General features: G+C 32.7%; 3 protein-coding genes across 5 annotated transcripts; 1 reads left to right on the plus strand and 2 right to left on the minus strand.

The window, feature by feature from the left end:
* Positions 1 to 834: 834 nt before the first annotated feature.
* Positions 835 to 5,297, minus strand: LOC123886840 (subtilisin-like protease SBT5.3). Its single transcript, XM_045936119.1, has 12 exons — positions 5,259 to 5,297; positions 4,985 to 5,083; positions 4,714 to 4,823; positions 4,398 to 4,495; positions 4,079 to 4,240; positions 3,309 to 3,423; positions 2,660 to 3,188; positions 2,429 to 2,526; positions 1,985 to 2,230; positions 1,770 to 1,881; positions 1,467 to 1,680; positions 835 to 1,379 (listed from the first exon to the last, which is right to left on the minus strand). The coding sequence occupies exons 1-12, from the start codon at positions 5,295 to 5,297 to the stop codon at positions 835 to 837; spliced, it is 2,367 nt and encodes a 788-aa protein (XP_045792075.1).
* Positions 5,298 to 9,243: 3,946 nt separating this feature from the next.
* LOC123887305 (subtilisin-like protease SBT5.4) lies at positions 9,244 to 14,003 on the minus strand. 3 transcript variants are annotated; one of them, XM_045936601.1, is made up of 10 exons: positions 13,938 to 14,003; positions 13,492 to 13,601; positions 13,303 to 13,400; positions 12,965 to 13,126; positions 11,302 to 11,957; positions 10,961 to 11,058; positions 10,611 to 10,856; positions 10,309 to 10,423; positions 9,991 to 10,204; positions 9,244 to 9,904 (listed from the first exon to the last, which is right to left on the minus strand). In XM_045936601.1, exons 1-10 carry the CDS (start codon positions 13,983 to 13,985, stop codon positions 9,357 to 9,359), a joined length of 2,295 nt encoding a protein of 764 aa, XP_045792557.1. In that variant the 5' UTR covers positions 13,986 to 14,003; the 3' UTR covers positions 9,244 to 9,356. The 3 variants fall into 3 exon arrangements, with proteins under 3 accessions (XP_045792557.1, XP_045792558.1, XP_045792559.1); XM_045936602.1 differs by lacking the exon at positions 13,938 to 14,003 and adding an exon at positions 13,728 to 13,848; XM_045936603.1 differs by lacking the exons at positions 12,965 to 13,126; positions 13,303 to 13,400; positions 13,492 to 13,601; positions 13,938 to 14,003 and adding an exon at positions 12,467 to 12,653.
* A 1,819-nt stretch (positions 14,004 to 15,822) lies between these two features.
* Positions 15,823 to 21,571, plus strand: LOC123887306 (probable inactive purple acid phosphatase 27). The gene is made up of 12 exons (XM_045936604.1): positions 15,823 to 16,285; positions 16,379 to 16,470; positions 16,770 to 16,839; positions 16,921 to 17,043; positions 17,419 to 17,511; positions 17,837 to 17,966; positions 18,289 to 18,370; positions 18,455 to 18,587; positions 19,258 to 19,463; positions 19,568 to 19,693; positions 19,786 to 20,095; positions 21,052 to 21,571. The coding sequence occupies exons 1-12, from the start codon at positions 16,076 to 16,078 to the stop codon at positions 21,355 to 21,357; spliced, it is 1,881 nt and encodes a 626-aa protein (XP_045792560.1). The 5' UTR covers positions 15,823 to 16,075; the 3' UTR covers positions 21,358 to 21,571.
* The last annotated feature ends 1,938 nt before the right edge of the window (positions 21,572 to 23,509 follow it).

Raw genomic sequence — 23,509 nt, forward strand, 5'->3', positions numbered from 1 at the left:
TGTTGGTGTCTCTGAATTTGGTTTTATAATTTCTAGTGTTCAATCTTTGTTACTATAATATCTTAACTTTTAGGTTAAATTTTCAAACAACAAGCGAATAATGTTGCTCATACTTAGCAAGGGCGGTATAATGGAGGGACTAAGTCCCAAAAAAGAAGTACATAGCAACTAGTCTGGACAAACATGCCGAATTTGAGTCGGACAAGACTCATAAAATATCATAGTATCTTCTAAACCGCACCCAATACTCGCGAGAGTATCCACACATAAATTTACCTCTCGATAGGTATGACAAATAGAAACTTCCCAATCCGATTGCAAAAGTCTCCAGATTTTCTTGCATAAGCTCCACCCTTCAAGAGACCCACCTTTTTTCTTAACCAACATGTCCACTATCATTTTAGAATCCAAATGAAGCAATACCTCTTTACATTCACAATATTTTGAATAATGAAATACATTAATAATTGTATAAAATTACCCTTTATATGAAATTATATCCCTTTTAAATTTCATTATTTTTCTATATAACTTAGCAATATTTTTCTAGTGTGTTAATTATGTTATAGGTCTAGATCGCATGTACTTAAGTGTTAAATTAAATATTACTTTTCATGAAGCATTATGATTATTTTATTTTATTTCATATTATCTTATTTTATTCATTTAATTCAACTAATAAAAAAATAACAATAAAAAAAATTCTTGTAAAAAAACATTAAAACATTGATATATTCACTTCTCAACTTTACTAGAACTTGTCCCTTTATTGAAAAGTGGGAGAAGAAAAAAAACCAGTTTGAAAGTAAAATGCAAACAGTAATCTAACACTCACTATTGTGGATACTTTACTACAATAGGAGACCCAACACGATGTCTTCCATTGGTCCAAGTCAATTTTCCAAAGACGTATTCAGTCTTATGCTTACTTTGTTGCTTCAAAGTTAATGTAACCTTGAACTCTCTTTTCTCACCCTTTTCCTTAAAGATTAGTCTCTTAGGCTCCACTGAAACTAGCAATTCCGAGGGTGCCTCGATGAGCACTCGATACTCACTAGGCAAACCGACATTGGTTACAGTACGAGTAGCGGTCAAAGACTGTCCAATTTTAATGTCAGGAATTGTGATGGTTGGATAATTGAAATCTAGCAAATTGAAGGATTTGGGACAAGTATATGGTTTTCCGTAGAACGGTTTAAGTTGGGCACTATTGTATCCATGACCACACAAAAAGTTCAAATGATCAGTAATGTTTAGGTCATAAACAAGTCCAGGATTTGTAGCATGATTAGGTCGAACGTGCCCTGCACCATAGGCAAAAGGAGTTGCTTGTTTTAGTGAATCACGTAAATGCCCTCCGTTGTTGTCTGTTGTTGTTGCTGCAAAAGGCGTAAAATCATATTAACAACACGCGGAAGAAAATAATTACGTGATCTTATATGATCATAATTAGTCACATAATTTACCTGTGGTCATGATTGCTGACTTGATTGCAGCTGGACTCCAATTAGGATGAGCAGATTTAACAAGTCCAACAAGTCCAGCAACATGAGGACATGACATTGAAGTGCCCGACATAGTAAGATAAGGAACTCTTCGCTTATCAGATTCATTTTCTGAAGGAGATGCAGCTAAACTATAAGCTGCAATTACATTGACGCCTGGTGCAGTGATATCAGGCTGAAACAAAAAAATAAAGTTTACAATTATATAATCACATCCAAATTTGTTATACTATAGTTTACAAATTGATTAATAATTATTGTAACCTTGAGGATTGTAGGCTCAATAGTATTTGGACCTCTTGAAGAAAATGCAGCCATAGATGGAGCCCTTACACCCAATTGTGTTTTAACATTAGTAATGTAAGCCACAGGAGACCTGCATAATGTATGTATGAAATATAAAATTATTTGTATATAAATGGTACAAACTATATAAAATTAAAAAGCATGGAAAAAGTTGTAATATAATTAAAAATTACTTGGTGCTGTTGATATAACTAAAAATGTTAACTCCTTCTGTAAAGTTAATATGTGTAGCAGGAAGGACATGAGGATCAGCTATAACTTCACCACCAGATGCAGCATCATTAACCAAAACCATTCCAATAGCCCCTGCCTTAGAAGCTTGCATACCCTTCTCAACTCTACTAGACTCACCTCTAAGACATACCACTATTTTCCCCTTTACCTTATGAGGATCAAGAGTTCCTTCCTTGCAAAGAACGCTACAAAAAAGATATAGATTATAAGAGAGAATATTGAGAAGAGGAAAATTATTACTAATTAAGTAACACTAAGTTATTTTAAAACACTCTCTAAAAAGATTTGAACTCCGTCACTTGAGGTTACCAATTAGCTACGAATTCATAGACAACTAAAAAAAGTTATTTGAGAAGAAAAACTCGAAATAACAGCATCCTTACGCATCTACGGCAGATACATTGTCAGCTTTCGCATCAGCACCACTTATCAATGGGTATGACTTCTTCGCGGGTAAGTGAAGCTCTGAAAGACTTTCTCCCTAATATTTTAAATTTTTCAAAGAATTAATTAAAATTACTAAAAAAAATAAATTAAAACGACATAAATTTGATACACAAACAAAAAGTTTATCACTAAATTTTGCTCAACAACAAAATTAGAGACATATGTACCTTGAGTACTTGCTTATTACCAAGAATAACATTACTTGTAAAGCTTCTATCAATTGTGCTTGCACCAACTGTGAAGACCCATGGTTCCAAGTTTGATACACTAGAGGCAATAGGTCCTGAATTACCTCCAGAAGCTACTACAACAATGTTGTTAGCAACTGCATGGAAAGAACCTATGGAAAGACTGTTTTTGGAATATTCTTGAGGAGCACCACCCAAAGACACCGAAATCACATCGACGCCATCACTTATGGCATGCTCAAAACCAGCCAAAATATCTGCTTCATAACATGAACCATAACAAACTTTATAGGCTGCAACTCGTGCTTTTGGCGATCCACCGCTTGCTGTTCCATTTCCGTAACCAAATACACTTGTTCCGGCAACAAAATTACCTCCGGCAGTTGATAATGTATGTGTACCGTGACCAGCAGTGTCGCGGGCACTATCAAATGTAAATGTATCATTTGGTTCTCTAATAGGAGATGATTGATAGCCTTTATAAAAATATCTTGCTCCAATTAGCTTCCTACAAAGATTAATCAAATTCAAATTAATATTAACCAACATTATCTTATATTTAATTAAGGCCATATATATATATATATGAATTAAATGGAAATTACGATGAATTAATAGAGTAAAAGACCTGTTGCAGTGAAAATTATCTTTATTTCCTTCGGTAACTTGACAGATTCCACGCCATTTTTTTGGGATTGGACCATATCCTTCATCACTAAAACTTTTAGATTCCGGCCAAACACCTGTGTCATATGGTCATAAGCGGCGGCATAAGTAAAAAGACAGTTGATGAACATTTTTTTTTTGTTTTTAGTACCAGTATTCTACCCGTTAATATTAGATGACAACTTAATCTGATTTGCGGATCAGTTTTGGTTTGATGAATATTTTTTAATTGAAGATATTTATGGAGGTTAATTATGCAATAATTTTTTTAACTAATTAACCAAAACAATAGTGTTTCACATTAAATTAAAATATATAGAAAAATCAATGTAATTATGGTTAGGTTTAATTCAGGAGATAGACATAATAAAATACCAAATCAAATATCAAATAGTTCAGATAAGTCTTATGAGAATGTTCTAATAAATAAATAAATAAATAAGTAAATAAGGGTCCGTTTGGTCTGACTTTTTTTTTTCCTTATTTAGAGCTTATGTAAACAACTTATGAAATTTTTATATATTATTATAAGTTTGTCAAGGTAGTTTATGATAAAATAGCTTATAAAATTACAATTTTCACTATGTGAAAATATAAAATAACATAAAACTTAATTTATATTGCATAAGCTCAAAAAAAAAAAAAACTAGATCAAACGGGCCTAAGTATTATGAGGACGATCATATGTGACAAACATAAATAAATTAATATTTCATTCATCCTATTTTTTACCTGAGTCTAAATTTCCAATGATAATGTCTTTGCCTAGTGTTTTCTTCCACAATGAAGTCTTTGGAAATTCACCACCTCTCTCTAACCCTAGAAAATCCCACGAGCGAGTTGTGTGTAGTTCATATCTTTTATTTAAGAAAATAGATATGACACCAGGATTTTCTGCATTCACACAAAAAACATATATAGCACCAATTAGAAAAATTAACATTAAAGAATATAATTTTCAATAAATAAAAATTTTGCAAAATGCAAAATAAATGAATTAAAACATAAGTACATACTTTTGTCAAAAAAAATAAAAAACATAAGTACATACTTGCAATCTCTGCTGCTTCATCTTCGTCGAGGATTGCAGCAAATCCATTAATATTTCTATTGTAGGAGTAAATTATCGATTCTTTGGCCTTTTCGGCACTGCATATAAAAAAAAAAATCACAATTTCATAATTAACCCTAGAATTATGAATGTTTTTTTTTTAAGTGAAGCGGCCGGTCCGGTTTATTGCCAGTTTGTCTTTCATTCATACATAATTATCCTATATTGTTAATAGTAGAAAGTATAATTATGTTTTTTTTTTATAAAAAAAAACAACATAATTAATTGTATAGGTTTTGGAGGTTGATTTCCATACCTTCCAAGGTAAGATCCAAGCAAATCATAGTGAGAGTTTGTGGCAGATTCCAATTCAAGTAATGAAGGATTTGGACCAAAAGAATGTGATCCTAAGTATACAATATATGACTAACAAAACAAAAGAAAATGAATAGCAAATAAGTTAAATGAACACTATATGATGAGCAAAAAAAAAAAATTGTAACAATTTTGAGTGTGATTAAAGGAACACACGAAGAAAAAAAACGGTGAGTAATGAAAAAATGAATTAAACTTGAGACAAAGCTTGCCTGTTTAATTGCATGGGTAGGTTCATGCATCAAAACAAAAAAAAGAAGTGATATTAACACATGAAAAATGGATGATGATGACATTGTCATATCAATGATCTTTGTTATGCAAAATAAAATTTAGGGATATGCTAAAGGGTTATGCAGCCTCGCTTATATATACAAAAATTTTGGGATCTTTTTTTTTGACAATAAATTTAGGGATCATTGTTACTTAATTTTGTGATTTGTTTTCAATTTTTTAACTCAAAATATGTTGTGATTTGTGGATAACCATTATGAGTATATAGTCAACTATTGTGGCAAAGTTCATTCTTCGTTTTTAAGGCACATTTATGTCAGAAAAATGAATAAATTAATTTAATTAATTTTATTTTATTAATATCGAAAGTTTCTGTTTTTATTTTCAAGGTAGGAAATCATGTACAATTATTTAAAATCAAGACAAACAAGGTAACTAATTAAGGTAGTATCATTCTTATCAAAAAAAAAATTAAGGTATTATCATCAGTTACTGCTATTAATTCCAACAACGTGGGAAACTCGGAGTCTGGCTGTCTTGCTAATATTAAGAACAGTGTATTATTTGTTGGATTTTTATTTTTTTACAAAAAAAAAAAATTAGATACCTATTATAAGCATATTATTATTGGATTTTACTATTTTTATTCTAAAAAAACATAGTCCTGTTTCAAAAAAATAGTCTTAATCAAATAAAACACTGATACATCGATACTACTCACACAGGGTGTAGTTAATATGAACTTGGAGTGTAATAATTATTTATGGTCAACCATTAATTGATATCTTATGGGCCCGTTTAATGCACGTGATAAAAAAAAAAAGACAATTGTATCATATACCGTCACAATTCATTGAATTCAATACTCCCTCTAGTCCTATATATAAGAAAGTGTTGACTTTTTAGATACATTATAAAATTGATGTATCTAGACTATAATATTGTCTAGATACGTTGATTTTACAATGAATTAAAAAACAAACATTTTGTTATAGATATGACCGGAGGGAGTATTTGGTTAATCTTGAAACTTATCGGATGTATTTCTATAGTTAAAAATCTTATATTAATTTGCATTGGCTTACCAACAAGAAAATATCAGAAAATAATTTACTAAAATGAGTTTTTAACCGTATGAAGAAAATCATATTAAAATTAGGTGATGTTTCACTATTAGATAATATATACCTAATTGATCTAATGGTTCTTTTTAACAAGAAATCAAATGTTTAAATTTAAAAAAAAAAAAGAAAAAAAAGAAAATTGAGGTCTATGGGACACCACTTAAGTGGCCTAAATATAGCAACCAAAATAAACAAAAAATTTAGTTAAGGAACAAAAATACAATTTTACCTAAAAATATTTAAAACTACAAGAAAAATAACAAAAAATTGGGCCACATTGCCAGAAAATTAGAGATTTATTTTTGCCGCCCTATCTATTTTTTAGCGGACACTCCCCAAAAACTTCATACATTTATAACGTTCGCTACTTAACTAGCAGACGACATTCTTCAGAAATTTCCATTTTTATAACGTTCGTTACTTAAGTAGCGGAAGGGTAAAAAGAGAAAGACATAGGGCGCACAAGTAACCGGTTGGGTGGTGATGGTGGTTCTGCAAGTGCACAGAATCGCAACCAAGTAATAAAGTGATAAGTTATCGTTCTCCACAGGGATTGTGCCAAAATTACTAGTTTCGCTTAGGAATTTAGATAGTTTTGCATTCGCTTTGTTGTTTAGAGGTAGTTGTGCGGGTAAAAGTAAATTGCAGGAAAATAAATGACATATAAAATAAATAAAGGTGCGTGTTTGTCCACGCTGGGTGGTTAAGTGTTTTCGAATCCCTCCCTTACTCCTGCTTGGTGGTTAATTTCCTCTCTATGGATTAGTCTTATAAAATAGGTTCAGAAGCACTCGTTCCCTATTTCTATTATAAACTGGTCAGAGCCTAGTTTAGGTTGTCTTACTCTGCTTAAATATCCTCGCCCCAGTTGGTTCCACTTTTTCGTTTAGACTTAGGTATCCTTACCCTTAAGGCTCAATGTGTCGCAAGCTGTCATGTGTGCCTTAAACTAGTCCTAACTCTGACTTCATGTAGAATTTATCGTTCTCGATTAAGCTTTCTAATCCTACACTAAGACCTCAGATACTGAATTTAATGGTCTCATGTTGGACCTTAGCGCACCGTCCTTCGTTCGGGATAATTAGCTTTGTTTCCTATCTGATATCCACTAATTTCCTTAGAGTTTATTTTGATGTGATCAGTATTAAAATAAAGAATAAAACCAGACAATAAAAGAGTTTCAATAGGAACAATAGAGTTTAAACCCAAATTATACAAAACCAAGCATTCGTAAGGGAGTTCATCGACTCCACCTAACCTAGGAAAAATAAATTACAAAGAAAATAAAGAAAAGAACCTTATTGGCCTTGGAGTTCCTTGGCCCTCCTTGCCTCCTCCTTAGAGTTCTCCTAACTCTAGAATGAGTATCACTATTGTTGAGTGATTTCTGAATGAATAATAGTGAAGGAGGAAGACTCTATTTATAGTTTTTCAGTTAGGTTTGGGCTTTTTTTGCGTCTCCATCGCACCTATCGTGGCCACGACGGCGTGTAATTTCGCCTCATCGTGGCCACGATGGATCATATCGTGGTACGATGGAAGATTTTCTCCAGATTTTCTGCTTTCTTTAACCGCCTTTCATCGTGCCACAATGACAAGTCATCGTGGTACGATGCGAAAGATTTGTTTGCAGATTTTCTTCAATTTAAACCGTTTTCTCATCGCGTCACGCTGGATCTCATCGTAGGTACGATGGATTGCGTTGTTTATTACGTTTTTGCCTTTTTTGCTGCTTTTTCCACTTTTCTTGCTTCTGGGCCAATTAACTTCACTTTTCCAGGTATTTGCTTGCTTTTGGGCTTCATTTGCTATTAAAACTATCCTAAATTACTACTAAAAACATCATATAATTGACTGTCATCAGGTGGCAAAAAGAAATCTCAAAAACTTAAGGTGATAATTAGAAATTAGGCCCGATTCTCTCTTAGTGCTAATATCATTAGTGAATATTTAGAAAATTACTCTTTACACTAGCTGAAATGCTATCTGGCCGCCCAAAAAAATCTAAAAATACTCTTAATTTGGACCCAGTTTATTTTATGGGAGCCCCTAATATGGACCCCCAAAAAAGAGGACCACATATGGACCTCAGTACATGACCGGATATAGCCTGTAATCACCCTTTTTAATTTTTGGATTATTACTGAATTTATGAATTTTGTGAGTTTTTTCGTTCATTTATGCAACAAGATTCAAGAACAACTGCGACAGTTAGACAAGTTCACCTGCTTTCGAGATTCAAGAACCTTCAACCGGGTTACTTCTGAGTCATAAGGGTTTTTGGTAGAAATTTGCAAATCTAGTAAAAAAAAAAACATTGTTTCTTCTTGTTCTAGTGTGGGTTTTCACTTTTCAAAATTTGTTTAGGATGTTGTCATGATCTTTGGATTTTGGTTTTGTTGATTTTGTTTTTTGAAGTTGGTGTTCTTGGTTCCAACTTGTGTCTTGATTAGGAAGAAGAAATGATTTGGGGGAATGCAAATTGCAATGACTTGAAGCAGATTGAACTTTGTGTCTTTAACCTGGTAGTAATTAAATCAAAAAAATTACCATCAAATCCACGAGAGAAAGGGAAGGGCAGTGCCGAGGTTAGTGACAACAAAGGATGGAAGTGGGAGTTTGAGACTTTGTGAGGATAAGTCACAAGAGACAATCATTGTCGGTTTGTCACAAAAAAAAAAGTTCCAAGAGACAATCTACAATTTCAGTTTTTTTTTTTTGACCGGCTATAACCGGTTATTTATGGAGGTCCACAGCTCTCTATAAATGACCAAATGTTACTTTTATACCTCAAAAACTTTAAAAAAAAAATAAAAATTCATCGTAACAATCGAGGTTGAGTGTGTGTGGATTAGTAAAGTATGGTTTCGAAATTAAAAAAAAATAAAAAAACATGCGTTCGAAATCTACTTTGCAAAATTAAAAAAATAAAATATATATTATCTTGGATTCTACGCGTGTTTAGAACCTAATATATAACTTATTAGTCACACTCACAAAATTTGAATTTTTTATTTTATTATTTTAATCATTTCATATATAATCAGAAATTATGTGAGCGTCACAATGACCATAAAAATCTTGCTCTTACAAAAGTATTGCAACCATAAACATGTAAGCAAAAACAAAGATTTATATTGATATAGTAATCGATTTATCAATTTTCAAAGAACTTACACATCTCAAAAAAATGTTCATTGGCTACAGAGAAAATAAGTTGTAACCTTCACAATTGTGGTTTAATTGCAATATAACTCCTAACATGATGCTTGCCATCAGTCCAATCCAACCTCCCAAATACATAATCATTACTATGGTTAGTTAAAGATCTCAAATTCAAAGTGACTCTAAACTCTCTCTTTTCACCCTTTGCCTTAAAGTGTAGTACCTTCGGCTCAACAGAGACAAAAACTTCTCGAGGCACTGCAATGCGAACTTTATATGTGCTCGGGGGCCCAACATTGGTAAGAGTACGAGTAACATTTATAGAATGTCTAATCTTAAAGTTGGGAATTAAGATTGTCGGATAATTGAAATCTAATAAATTGAAATATTTTGGACAAGTGTAAGGCTTGCGGTAGAACACACTAAGATGAGAACCCTCGTAGCCACGGTTGCACAAATAGTTCATATAATCAGTAACATTTAGGTCATAAACAAGTCCAGGGTCTACAGCACGATTAGGTTGGATGTGCCCCGCACCATATGCAAACGGAGTAGCATTTTCCAGTGACGAATCCAATAGAAGCTTTCCGGTATTATCTTTTATTCTTGCTGAAAAAATATATTAGTTTTTGTATCAAGACTATATAATAAATCGGAGTCCACAATCATTTAGGTCAATAAAAAACCTATTTTACCTGTGGTCATAATCGCCGACTTAATAGCAGCTGAACTCCAATCAGGATGAAGAGATTTGATTAAACCAACAACACCAGAAACATGAGGGCATGACATTGAAGTTCCCGACAAAGAAATGAAAGACGATTTGCGTTTATCAGATTTTTGTTCAGAGGGAGATGCAACTTCACTAAAAGCAGCAACTATATCGACTCCCGGTGCTGTGATGTCGGGCTGAAACACATAAAACCAAAATCAGTGACAAAAATCACTTCACTGTCATATTCAACATAAAGCCTTAAAGGTGTTTGATAAAATAACCCAAACAAATAATAAACCTTGAGGATTGATGGATCAAGGATATTAGGCCCTCTTGATGAAAATGAAGCCATAACTGGAGCTGGCTTTACACCCAATTGTGTTTCCACTCTAGAAATTGAAGCCATAGGAGACCTGCATCAAATAATCCAAGTTTTTTTTATACATAAAATGCTACTCTCGCCGATCCTAAATATAAGAAACAGTTGGGTCAATAAAAGTTTGTGTATCAAATATATAAACTTCCATTACCTAATTGTCACTTATATTTAGGACCAGAGGCCGAGAGGCGGAATATATGGAGCATATGAAAAATATTTACTTGGTGATGTTAATGTAATTAAAAAGGTAGGTGCCATCTTTAAAGGTAAGATGTGAAGCAGGAAGAACATGAGGATCAGCTAGAATTTCATTCCCTGTTTCTTCATTATTAACCAAAACCATACCAACAGCACCTGCATGAGCAGCTTGCACACCCTTATCAGTTCTATCATTATCACCTCGAAGACATATAATAATTTTTCCTTTTGCCTTGTTTGGATCCAGAGTTCCATTTTTGCAAACAAGACTACAATAATGGAATAGACTATAATTAAGAGATTAAGAGAAAATTAAAATCAACTAAACAAAAGTTAAAGGTAAAACAGCATTGGTGTAGAAAAGTTTTCTTACGCATTGCTAGCAGAAGCATCAACAGCTTTGGCATCAACTGCACTTATTAATGGATAAAACTTGTGAGGTTGCAACTTGGACTCTGAAAGACTAGATCCCTAACAATTAAAAGAATTGTCAAGATTATGTAACTAATATAGATTTGTTGTATGGTGTAAATATATGTTTGGTAAATGCAAATATACAAAAAAATTTGGTTCTTGCAAATATATAGCTTCCTGTTTTTGGTCACGATGTAAGTAAAGTCTGGTCAATAATTGTTTTTACCAGAAATAGGACCTGGGTTCTCTCGAACGATTCGTCCTAGGGGAAACACATTAACCCCTTAATAATATACATACCTTGAATATTTTCTTGTTACCAAGAGTAACATAACTGGTGAAAGATCTATCCATTGTGCTTGCAGCAACTGTGATGATCCATGGTTCCAAATTAGATGCACTAAAGGGAGTAGGTCCTGAATTTCCTGTAGAACTCACTACAACAATGCCCTCGGCAACTGCATGAAAAGACCCTATAGAAATACTACTTTCCAAAAATTCGACGTTCTTGCCACCCAAAGACACCGAAAGAACATCTACGCCGTCACTTATGGCGGCTTCATAAGCAGCCAAAATGTCTGCTTCATAACATCCGCCACCCACGGCAAGGGGTGGCCAACACACCTTATAGGCCGCAACTCGGGCTTTTGGTGATCCACCACTTACCGTTCCTTTTCCATTACCGAATACAGTTGCATTCGCAACGAAGTTTCCTCCGGCAGTTGATAAAGTATGTGAACCATGACCATCAATGTCACGAGCACTATGAAATGATATATTTCCGTTTGGATCAAGATTTGCTAAATAGCCTTTGTAAAAATATCTTGCTCCAATTAGCTTCCTGTTGCAGTGAAATTCATCCGTATTATTTTTGTCAACATCGCAAATTCCTCGCCATCTACTTGGAACTGGACCCATCCCTTCATCACTAAAGCTCTTTGATTCAGGCCAAACACCTATCACACAAGTCATAGAAGAATATTCAATTCCATTTCCATATATACAAGTCATAAGAGAATATTCAATTCCATAAGAGTTTAATTGTCTGCTAATAATAATAGTATGAAAAATAATTGATAGAAACTCAAATAATTACTCAAAATTGACTAAAGAAAAACTAGCATTTCGAAGGAAGAAAATGAGAGACATATGCTACCATTAAAAAATTGTAAGTAATTTATCTAACAATCAATAAAAGTTTGCCACAAGTAAATCTACAAGTGGTACCATGACCTTTTAAGCCGCTGTCGAACTTCGAACACCCCATTTATCTACTTACATAGTCACTAGACTACTTAACAAAAAAAATCATTGTTTTTATTTTATTTTTTGAAGGATAAAAAAATCATTGTTTGTTGAATAAACCAAAAAACTTAAAGTCTAGTGAAATAATGATATTGCACACGTAAAATGTTAGACACAAAAATTCGAAGAAGGGTTTCATGCATATCTCTGATAATACTACCTATGTGATTTTGAAGATGGCAATAGAGATTGACAAGTGTGAACAAACCTAATTGAATTAATGACTTCATAAAATTGACTATGTTTCTATTGGCCGAAAAAGGTTCAGAGGGTTGGATTATTTTACATTTTAATTCTTTTCTAAATCCCTAATCCAATTGCATACATTTTTTTATTGGTTTCAGACATATCTATGAATAATTTTAGCTACATCTTTAAAAAAATGTTAAAGGGGTGCTAACTTATACAAGAGGAATTGTCAACAAAAAAAAAAAAAAAAACTTATACAAGAGGAATTAACCATGATTTCGACAAAAGGAATTAAGATTTGTACCCATTCTACACCATGAAGTGGTGGGTAAAAACATGTATTAAAAAAAAAAATTGAAATGTCTATAGAAAACAATAACAATATCTATCAAATGGTTCAAATTATGTCTCATAAGGCACATTGCAATTCAAATGAACAAAATAAAATAAAAATTAAACATTCATTTACCAGTATCTAGATTCCCAATAATGATATCTTCTCCTTTGGTTTTGTTCCATAATGAACTCTTTTGAATAACACCATTTCTCTCTAATCCAAGAAAATCCCATGAGTGAGTTGTGTGAAGTTCTCTTGCTTTGTTTAAGAAAATTGATACCACATTAGGATGCTCTGAAACAATAATACAAATTGTCAGTTAAAATAACTATATGTTTATAGTTACTCTATTTAGTTCCGAGTAAATTTATAATCATCAGACAACTTTAAAAAAAATTTAAAATAACTATATGTTAAAGCGTACATATAAAATGTGATGCATTATGCAATATAAAAATTAAACTATGTACTTGCAACCATTGCAGCTTCATCTTCATCAAGCACCGCCGCGAATCCATTAAAATATTTACTATAAGAGTAAAAGATTGATTTTTTGGCCTTCTTTGTGCTGATTAAGATAAGGGGGAAAATACCACATTAGTTCATACCATTGTTTTTGCTACCACAAAATTCCATGGACATAGGATTAAATTTTTTACCTTCCAACATATGAGCTAAGCAAATTATAGTGAGAGTTTGTGACAGATTGAACATCAAGAGTTGAAAGACTTGAACCATAAGATTGTGGTCCTAAGTATACAATGTAGGACTAACAAAAAAAAATACAAATAATAATTATTATTATTTCAAGCATAGAAAAAAAAAATAAGGAACCTTGTGAGTCATTACAATGATGTTACAAAATATGGTAATTAACAAACTTTAAAAAAATTACCTTTTTGATTCCTTGGGTGGGTTTATGGAGAAGAAAGCAAATGAGAAGTAACAATAAGGTATGATAAATGGATGAAAACATTGTTTTTCTCATAAGTTGTCTTAGAAACTAGTTTCAGAAAAGAAAAGAAAAATGTAATGTAATTGTGCATTCTCCTGCTTTTATAAATATTTTTTTTTTGTCAAGTAGTTTAGTTGCTATAAAATTTACCTTTGAATAAGTGGAGTGTCCCGAATTCGAACTCAAACTCCTGTACATATAATGTGATGTCTCTACTAATTGAGCTACGCTCACGGGGAAAATTTGAAAAATAAAATTCATCCCTTCTAGTGAAATAACGATTCGGAACAAGCGTTGTGAGAGGGTTGAAACTTGAAAGCCTTATAATTTCATGCTTGTGAGAGGGTTGAAACTTGAAAGCCTTATAATTTCATTCAACCGACGTTTTCCAAAGCTGCAATAAATATATCAATTGAATAAACAATAATTTATTTTTGGGATAGTAGAATTATTTTTGCCAATCTTACCAAAAAAAAAAAAAAGAATTATTTTTGCCAACAAATTATATATGGACTATGATAGTAGAATATTTTTTTTTCAACAGTAGAGATTAATCTCTCGAGCTTTGACTTATAAAAAAAATTCTCGAGTTTTGTGGGATTCAAATAGATATCAAACTCCCTCTAAGAATTTTAACATTGTAGCATGCTCAAGTACGAGATCGAATTCAGGACCTTGATTAAGCTAAAAGAGACACGCGTCATTTCATTTAAATGTTTTTGAGTATGTAGTATAATTTTTTTTTTGGTAGGAAGATAGTAGAATAATTTATGCACGAGTCATGCGATCCGGAAGGCCGGAACAATGATTAAGAAACAAATTAAAAATAGAAACATAAGTTAAAAATTACTGTATTATTATTTTTGTTTCCTTAACTATTATTCGGGACACTATTTAACATTTTCTTATTTACCTTTTTGACAAATGGATGCTTATTTAGAAGTCGGATGTTGATTACATGCACTCAGTGGAATTTAATTAATTTTTTAATATTAACCCGTTATTCTTAAAGGAAAATGGCCCGGTCATTCAAATTCATTTTGAGGTAAATAAAATTTGGCTAAAAATTATTCTCATTAAGAACTAAACTCATTTTTGTTATGTGATTTAGTAGGAAATAAGAATTTTAATTTTTGTCCTGTCATTTGACCCCCAATTTATTTAGTACCATGAGATGAACAGTTTTAAAATCAAACATAATACAATTAAAGTTGTCTTATCTAATATCTTATTTTTTTAGCAAATCAGATGCCCCTAAAAGCAAATCAAATGAATTTATTTTGTAAGAGAAACAACTCTAAACTAAATTATACTTACCTCTTCATTAAACTCTAAATGACTGTGGGATTTTTTTTCAGAGAATTAGAAAGTTGACACAAAATAATAAATTAGATACATGTAACTATCAAGTTAATAATTAATTAGTTGGTCAAATGATATTCAGTTTAAGGGTTTTGTCCTTAGTCAAATTTTAAAACTTCCTTCGTCTCAAAATAAATGACCTAGTTAACCACTATCACATTTGTCATTGTACAACTTTAATCATTAATATTTTATTAAAAATAATAAAAATTATATATTTTGAAAATGTTCATCGAGACAAATCAAACATATCAAATGCTAATATTTGCATTTATATATTAGTAGAAAAATATGATCAAAGTGCATCATATAAATAGTACACAAAGTCAAAAATAGATCATTTATTTTGAGACGGAACGAGTATAGAACACCTCTATGCTAGTGCTAGGTCCGTCGTGGGTCAGAAAAAATGTTTAAAATTTTAAAGTTTAATTATAATTTTGGTCCTCCCATTTTATTTCGTTTATAAAATTAGTTTTTTATTTATTATTTTTTACATAATGATAGTGCATTTATTTGAATAAACAAACACTTTCGTCCCTGAAAGTGACACTCGCTGTCATATAAGTCTCCGAATTAACGAAAACTACAGAAAGCTCCCTGAATGCTAATTCTGTCGGTCAATTTAGTCCAAAACGTTAAATACATGTGAAGAGGCGGTAAATGTTAAGCTCTTAATTAAGCAGCTTTGGCGTTGGGAGTAGTGAAAAGCCAGTTGTTCAGGAACAGGAACTCTGATTCCGGGTTTCTTCTTCCCATTATTCTCTCTTCTCACTGCCTCATGATTCATTATTCAGTAAACAAGTAAAAGAAGAAAGTCAAAGGTGGAATATACCATAATTCTTCTGGCATCTTTTAACACCATACATATAAGTAAATCATAATCATTCAATTCCAATTCCCAACCTCTCTTCAGTTCAACCAAAATGAACTTTCAGAAACAAAAGCGCTTAATTATTCTAGTAACAGCAACCTTATCATGCTTGTTATTGATAAACTCAAACATCGTTTTCGGATTTGGTCATGCAATTGGATTTGGTGAACAACCACTCTCCAAAATCGCAATTCACAAAGCACTTGTTTCACTACATAGTTCTGCCACAGTTACAGCCACTCCTTCTATTCTCGGCATTAAGGTAAAAGTTCCTTAAACTTAGTAAAATTGTTAATCATTGACTTGCGTTGTTTTTTAGTTGACTCATTCATTGTGTGTGATTAATTAATTTTAGGGTGAGGATACTCAATGGGTGACCGTTGATTTTGATTTTCCTGATCCATCTGTAGATGATTGGGTTGGAGTTTTCTCTCCTGCAAATTTCAAGTAATGCATATCCTTCAATCTTTCTTTAATCCTATGATGATGAAATTCTGATAAATTTTTAAATTGTTCTAACTTTGTGCTAAAACAACGAGGAACTCGGCGTTTTCTTCCTCGTCATTTATAATGGTGCTAAGTTTGAAAAAATTAATTGACTAACATTGTTCTTTTAAGGGACTGGATTGTTATTTCGCAAATTTGAAAAACTAAATCGACCGACTTTGATAATTTCAATGACTAAAATGTTGCTTTACTTTACTCTTAAAAGAACTAAATGACGATGTATATTTTTACGATGGCAGTTCATCAACCTGTGCACTTGTAAATGATCCAAAAGAACAGATTCCGTTCATATGTTCGGCTCCAATAAAGGTTTGTGTGATAAATCAATCTCTATATAGGTTTGATTAAGTTGTGCATTACTCATGTGATTCATTTGAATTTTTGTACCAGTACAAGTTTGCGAATTACTCAAACTCACACTATACCAAGACAGGAAAAGCTTCTTTGAAGTTCCAGTTGATCAATCAACGTGCAGATTTCTCCTTTGCACTATTTTCAGGCGGGCTATCAAATGTGTGTCCTGGACTCTTTCTCTTGTCATATATTTGTTATAATATGATATTTAATGCCGAACTAGCTATCTTCATTCAGAATATGTGTATGATCGAAATGAGTAATGTTAGTCCATTCAAAATGAGTCGGCACTAAATTTTGTTTGGAGGGATAGCATTTTCATTTTCTATGTTTTCACACACACTCACGCATGCACGCACACTCACGCACGCACGCACGCACACACGCACGCACACATATGCGCGCGCGCACACACGGCAACCCATGAAATTTTTTCAAACTCTACTATGGTCCTCCCGAAAATTTTAGTCTAGCTCCGCCACTGGATCATTGATATTGTTTGCTAACTATTAATCATTTTACTAAGTACTGCAGCCTAAACTCGTGGCAGTTTCCAATTTCATATCATTTGCCAATCCTAAAGCGCCGTTATATCCCCGCCTTGCTCAAGGGAAGTCTTGGGATGAGGTACGTTTGTTTTCATACTTTGAGGTCCTTTATGCTCACTAAAATAATAGTATTCATTATTTTTATGTTGTTCCTTTATATGAATCATTTAGTTAAAGTAAACCAATTTCCCACGATAAATGATCTATAGAGTTAATAAATTATGAGCGCACAGCCGCCAATAGTGATAGAGTTCTAAAAGGGTGTCATTGGACTTTCTATGTTTGACCCGATACTATAGTAATATGAATTGATGTTACTTTGTTTTTTGATCATTTTGGAACAACTGTGTTTATTAGAGCTATGTAAGTGATTTTGGGGCTTGTTTTGTTATTGCCTTGTGCAGATGACAGTCACATGGACAAGTGGATATGACATAAATGATGCTACACCTTTTGTTGAATGGGGTCCCAAGGGAAAAACATATGTGCAAAGCCCTGCTGGAACATTGACATTCGGTCGTAACAGCATGTGCGGTACGGTTTATTTAATCTGCTTAGCATTGCATCACATGGGATTATTATTGCATACATAGTCTAATCCAGTTAGTATTAATCTGCTTTGGTATTTTTATTGTGTCACATGGTCAATTGAATTTCTGCGTGACATTCTGCAATTTTACCTGCTAAGAGTCATCATGATCATTAGTTAATATGAAAATGAATAAACTGAAATGATGAGGTTTATAATTATATATACATCTTCCCTCCTCTTTATGTCCCCTATAATATTCTCTACATTGGGCTCTTTTATAGCTATACTGCTTAATGTTGTTCTTTTGTTACTCTCATTATGCAGGTTCACCTGCACGAACTGTTGGTTGGCGTGACCCTGGTTTCATACACACAAGTTTTCTCAAAAATCTATGGCCAAATTTAGTGTAAGCATTCAGAAATCCATTTATGTTTATAACTCAATGAATCTCCAGTGTCTGTTCTATAGCTTTCTTTCATACATTTTTCAGGTATACATACCGACTAGGTCATCTTTTGTCTAATGGTTCGTACATTTGGAGCAAGGAATATTCATTCAAGTCATCGCCTTATCCTGGACAAGACTCACTGCAGCGTGTTGTCATATTTGGCGATATGGGCAAAGTAAGGATCTTTACCAAATATCTCAACCTTTTAACACCTATAGGCTGCAGTTATATACGTGTGTGTATATATATATATATATATATATATATTGGAAACACAAAATAAATTCTTAAAAATAAATTGATTGCAATTGTGCATCTCAAGTTGAACAAATACTCTCGATCAATTTGAGAAATGGCTACCTGTCTAGGATATAATTACTCGTCGATTTGGTTAGAGTAGAGCTTTGGGCGGGTTCGGTCGGATTTGGGTAAAAAATGGCTCATCGGTGAAAAACCGTGAGGGTAAAATTTTGGCCCAATTTCGAGTTAACACATCAATACACGCACGCACGCACGCACGCGATATGATAGACACAATTTAACTTTACACCTTATTTTGAGTTTTGTGTGTAAAAGACTTGTGATATTTTAAAAAAAAAAAAAAAAACGATTTTCAATACTTAGGTAAGACCAAAAATACTCGTTATAAAACCGAATCCGACCATATTTAACTGTTTTAACCCGTTATTTGTCACTCGAAAATTCGTATAAACCTGCCCGATACACAAACTTAATCTCGGTTAGTATTTGTTTGGTCGGTTCAAATATTTTTGCTCACCCCTAACCCTAGATTTGGTCATGAAATTTGATGGGAAAAATATTTACTTCTCTTCAATGTGTTTCAGGCTGAGCGTGATGGTTCAAATGAGTATAGTGACTACCAACCTGGGTCACTAAACACCACTGACCGGCTTATCGAGGATTTAAAAAATATAGATATTGTTTTCCACATAGGTGATATATCCTATGCAAATGGATACATTTCACAGTGGGACCAATTCACAGCTCAAGTGGAACCGATTGCATCGACTGTACCATATATGATTGCTAGGTTTGTTTTATTGTCCATACCTCGTAATTGTAACATTGGCATGTAAATTAGATTGAATATGTTACTTACTTGTATATTGAACGATGATTGCAATCGTCCTGCAGTGGTAATCATGAACGTGATTGGCCCAACACAGGATCCTTTTATGACACTACAGATTCAGGCGGCGAGTGTGGTGTTTTGGCTGAGACCATGTTTTATGTTCCAGCTGAAAACAGAGCAAAGTTTTGGTACGTTCAGTTTCATGAAAGATTCAAATCAAGTTGGTGGTTCTAACAATGCATATCCAAGTTGTAAAATGACTTAGATTTTGATTTTTCAGGTATGCCACAGATTATGGTATGTTTCGCTTCTGCATAGCTGACACTGAACATGATTGGCGAGAAGGATCTGAACAGTACAAATTCATTGAGCATTGTCTTGCAACAGTAGACAGACAAAAACAACCATGGTTGATCTTTGCTGCGCATCGAGTGCTTGGATATTCCTCTGACTTTTGGTATGGATTGGAAGGGTCATTTGAAGAGCCCATGGGAAGGGAAAGTTTGCAGAGACTTTGGCAGAAATATAAAGTGGATATTGCATTTTATGGCCATGTCCATAACTATGAAAGGACATGCCCCATTTATCAGGTAAGTACAATAGTCAAATATGCAAATAGTTAATTAATTTGAACCAGCATGTATTGTTGGTAAGTCCATTATTTATTTTATGGTGTGCTTTTCTTCGTGCTTGAAATTGTGAAAGTTATCTATATTGTGGCAAGTGTGAGGTGAGTTAAGTCTCACATTGCTTGGCAAAGTGGAGGTTGAACACTTTATAAACGAGAGGACCCCATAACCTAATGATGTAGTGGTGCTCTTATGTCCAATGTAGATGATCGCCTAGGTTGCCCCGGCATGACCCAACAATCTATGGATGGGATGCTCATTCATCTTGCATAACTTATTATAATTCCTTTGAGTAAATGAGCATTTCCATCCTCGAAACTGTATGAGTCGAACAATTTAGCCCCGCAAACTTACAAAATAGCAAATTGGTCCTTTAGATTAGAGAAAATAATCAATTTAGTCTCTTCACTAAAATATTTCTTTTATAAACATCCATAGAATCCTGTAAGAATATTGAAAGGATTGTAACTAATTGTTTTCATTGTTGTGATTATACAAGCTTAATTACAATGAACGGTGAAGTATCTATATATAGAACTCTTCCCTCTCTAACAAACTCAACACGTAGGCTTGAGTGAACAAACTCGGTGCCATGTAAGCTTGAGTGTAACTAACTTGCAATGCAAGGTAACTAGCTAAGAGTATATACTCTAATAAATCCAATGCAGTACATAAATATTGATTTAAATAGTCTCTTGGGAGAACGCATACTAAAGTGTGGGCTACATTGACTAATGTTGTTCAATTTAAGAGACTGAATTGCTATTTTGTAATTTTAGGGAATACATTAACCAACCCTTAGAATTTCGAGGTCTAAATTGCTGATTTATTTTAATTCCTTCTGTTTCATGGTGAGTTTTGATTGTAATTACTCCCATATTAATACTTACTTTATGATGAACAAAATCCATATGCAGAATCAATGTGTGAATACAGAAAAGTCTCATTATTCAGGCATTGTGAATGGAACAATTCATGTTGTTGCTGGAGGGGCAGGAAGCCACTTGTCCAATTTCAGCCAAGTAACTCCAAAGTGGAGTCTTTACAGAGACTATGACTTTGGGTTTGTCAAGTTAACAGCATTCAACCATTCATCCCTCCTCTTTGAATACAAGAAAAGTAGAGATGGAAACGTCTACGACTCTTTTACCATTTCAAGGAATTACAGAGATGTCTTGGCTTGTGTTCATGATGGTTGTGAAGCAACCACTTTAGCATCTTGAACTGGAACAAAAATCATCTTTGTTTCTCAAAAGAAATTGAAAACTTCATTATTATAGTTCTCAAGTGTATTAAGACACATTGCTAGCATTGGCATACATTAGGCCTTTACACCCTCTAAATTGTAAGTAATATAGAGTTCTCCATTTCTCATTCTTTTGAAAAATAAAGAGGATGTCTACCTTATTGAGGTACATCTTGATTATACGCATAAAATCTATAGCCAATAAATAACATTTGCTTATGGCACAGTTTGTGATAATTACTATAAAGTGGAGTAAAAGTTATCAGTTATACCTATTACAAGAATGGAGCTTTGCTTGTACAATTCATATGGTACATGTTAGCTTATATGGCTGCAATAGTACAGCTTAAGTCCAACTTTGATGGTGTAGTCATTCCAGCTGGTTTGGCTTCCCGTGGGTGGTTCTCCGGGGATCATGTGATGACAATGTTTTTGGCGTAAAATCTTAGGCCTTGCTACATTACTTACTCAAACGGCTAATATTTAATATTTTTTAATTTAAAATATCAAACTTACCTGAATTAGCTAATCTTGATCAAACGGTCAGAAAGTGTACATTCACATAGTTGTGAATGCAGACAACTCAGATCTGTCTGGTGATACTAAAACATTCACTTGTCCTTAGTTATCAACGTAAATGTTTTACACTCTTTAGCACGTCACACTCACAAGAGAATGATCAAAGAAACTACAACTGTACAATGCACAAAAGGAAGTGACACATATCAAGAGAGTCAATCATGAATTCATGAAATTTCATTAAGGAATTTGTCAAAAGTCACAGTATGCAAAGAGTGTGAGAGTTTGTGAAGGGCTTGTTGCTCTCCTTACTTTATGGGACTATCTCATTCATATGAGGGTGTTTCGATATCAATAAAGTGAGCTTCCTAAGAAATACCGATTTGGAGAATGAAGTTTTAGGCTTTTAGTAGCTAACTTCAACAACAAAAAAAAAAAACCAAACCTATGAAAATCTTTAAGGGAAAATGACTATTTTGAGTAGCTAACCAAGACTATTTCTACTCTAGTGCTTCCTCACGACATAAAAATCTTTAAGGGAAAATGACTATTTTGAGTGATTGAGGTGCAGCAAAAAAGATAAATAAATTAAGGACAAAAGAAAATATATGAAAATGTGATTAGTCATGTGATGAAATAGAAAAGGGATTAAAACATCTCTAGTTAAATGAAGTATACAACATTGTGTTGTCACAGTTCATCTTAATTTTTTTTTTGTTGTCACTTTGTTTTGTTTAATGAATGCGATACATGTCATGTGTTTTAAAATATACTAGTATCCGGACCCGTGCCAAGCACGGGTAAAAAATATATTTATAAGAGTTAAAAGAAATTTTTCATCTCTATAAATATTTTAAATTTTATTTTTAGTCCCTGTATTCTTTTTAACATATTTTAGTCCTTTAAATATTTTTTGTCACAATATTTGATTCTTGTTTTTAAGTCAACTCATATGCACTCTTTATATTTCTAAAAGAGTTTTTTTATTCATATTTATGTTTATTTTGTTATAAGAATCTCAAAATGATGAAATTTTGAATTTTTTTCACAGTCATATTTATTAAATATATAGAAATCTATCTTGCAAAATTTTAATTGTTTTTAACATGGGATGAGTTAAATATCAATTTTAAAGTTTGTGACGCTTAATTCGTCAAAAAAAAATTTGGCATTTAAAAATTCATCTTTTGTTAAAAATTTTATCGAAATTCTCCTATTGAAGTTTAGAATTTTTAACAAAAGATGAGTTGACTTAAAAGCAGAGACTAAAAGTCGTTACGAAAAATAAGACACATGAATTGACTTAAAAGCAGAGACTAAAAGTTATTACGAAAAATATTTGAGGACCAAAATTTGTTAAAAAAAAATTATAAAGAGTAAAAACGAAATTTGAGATATTTATAAAAATAAAAAATTTATTTAACTCTTTATAAAATTTGCAATTTTTTAATATAAATTATAAAAGATGTCTTTATAGTCGTAAAAAGTCAATAATAAAAAATTGTAGATAAATAGTGGAATTATCATGAACCTTTAAAGTCAAATTTTCATGTTTTTATTTATGACCACTAAGTAAATTTTCATAAATGATCATTTTAACGTTCGTCAAG

Source organism: Trifolium pratense, linkage group LG5, assembly GCF_020283565.1.
Source record: "Trifolium pratense cultivar HEN17-A07 linkage group LG5, ARS_RC_1.1, whole genome shotgun sequence".
NCBI lineage: Eukaryota > Viridiplantae > Streptophyta > Magnoliopsida > Fabales > Fabaceae > Trifolium > Trifolium pratense.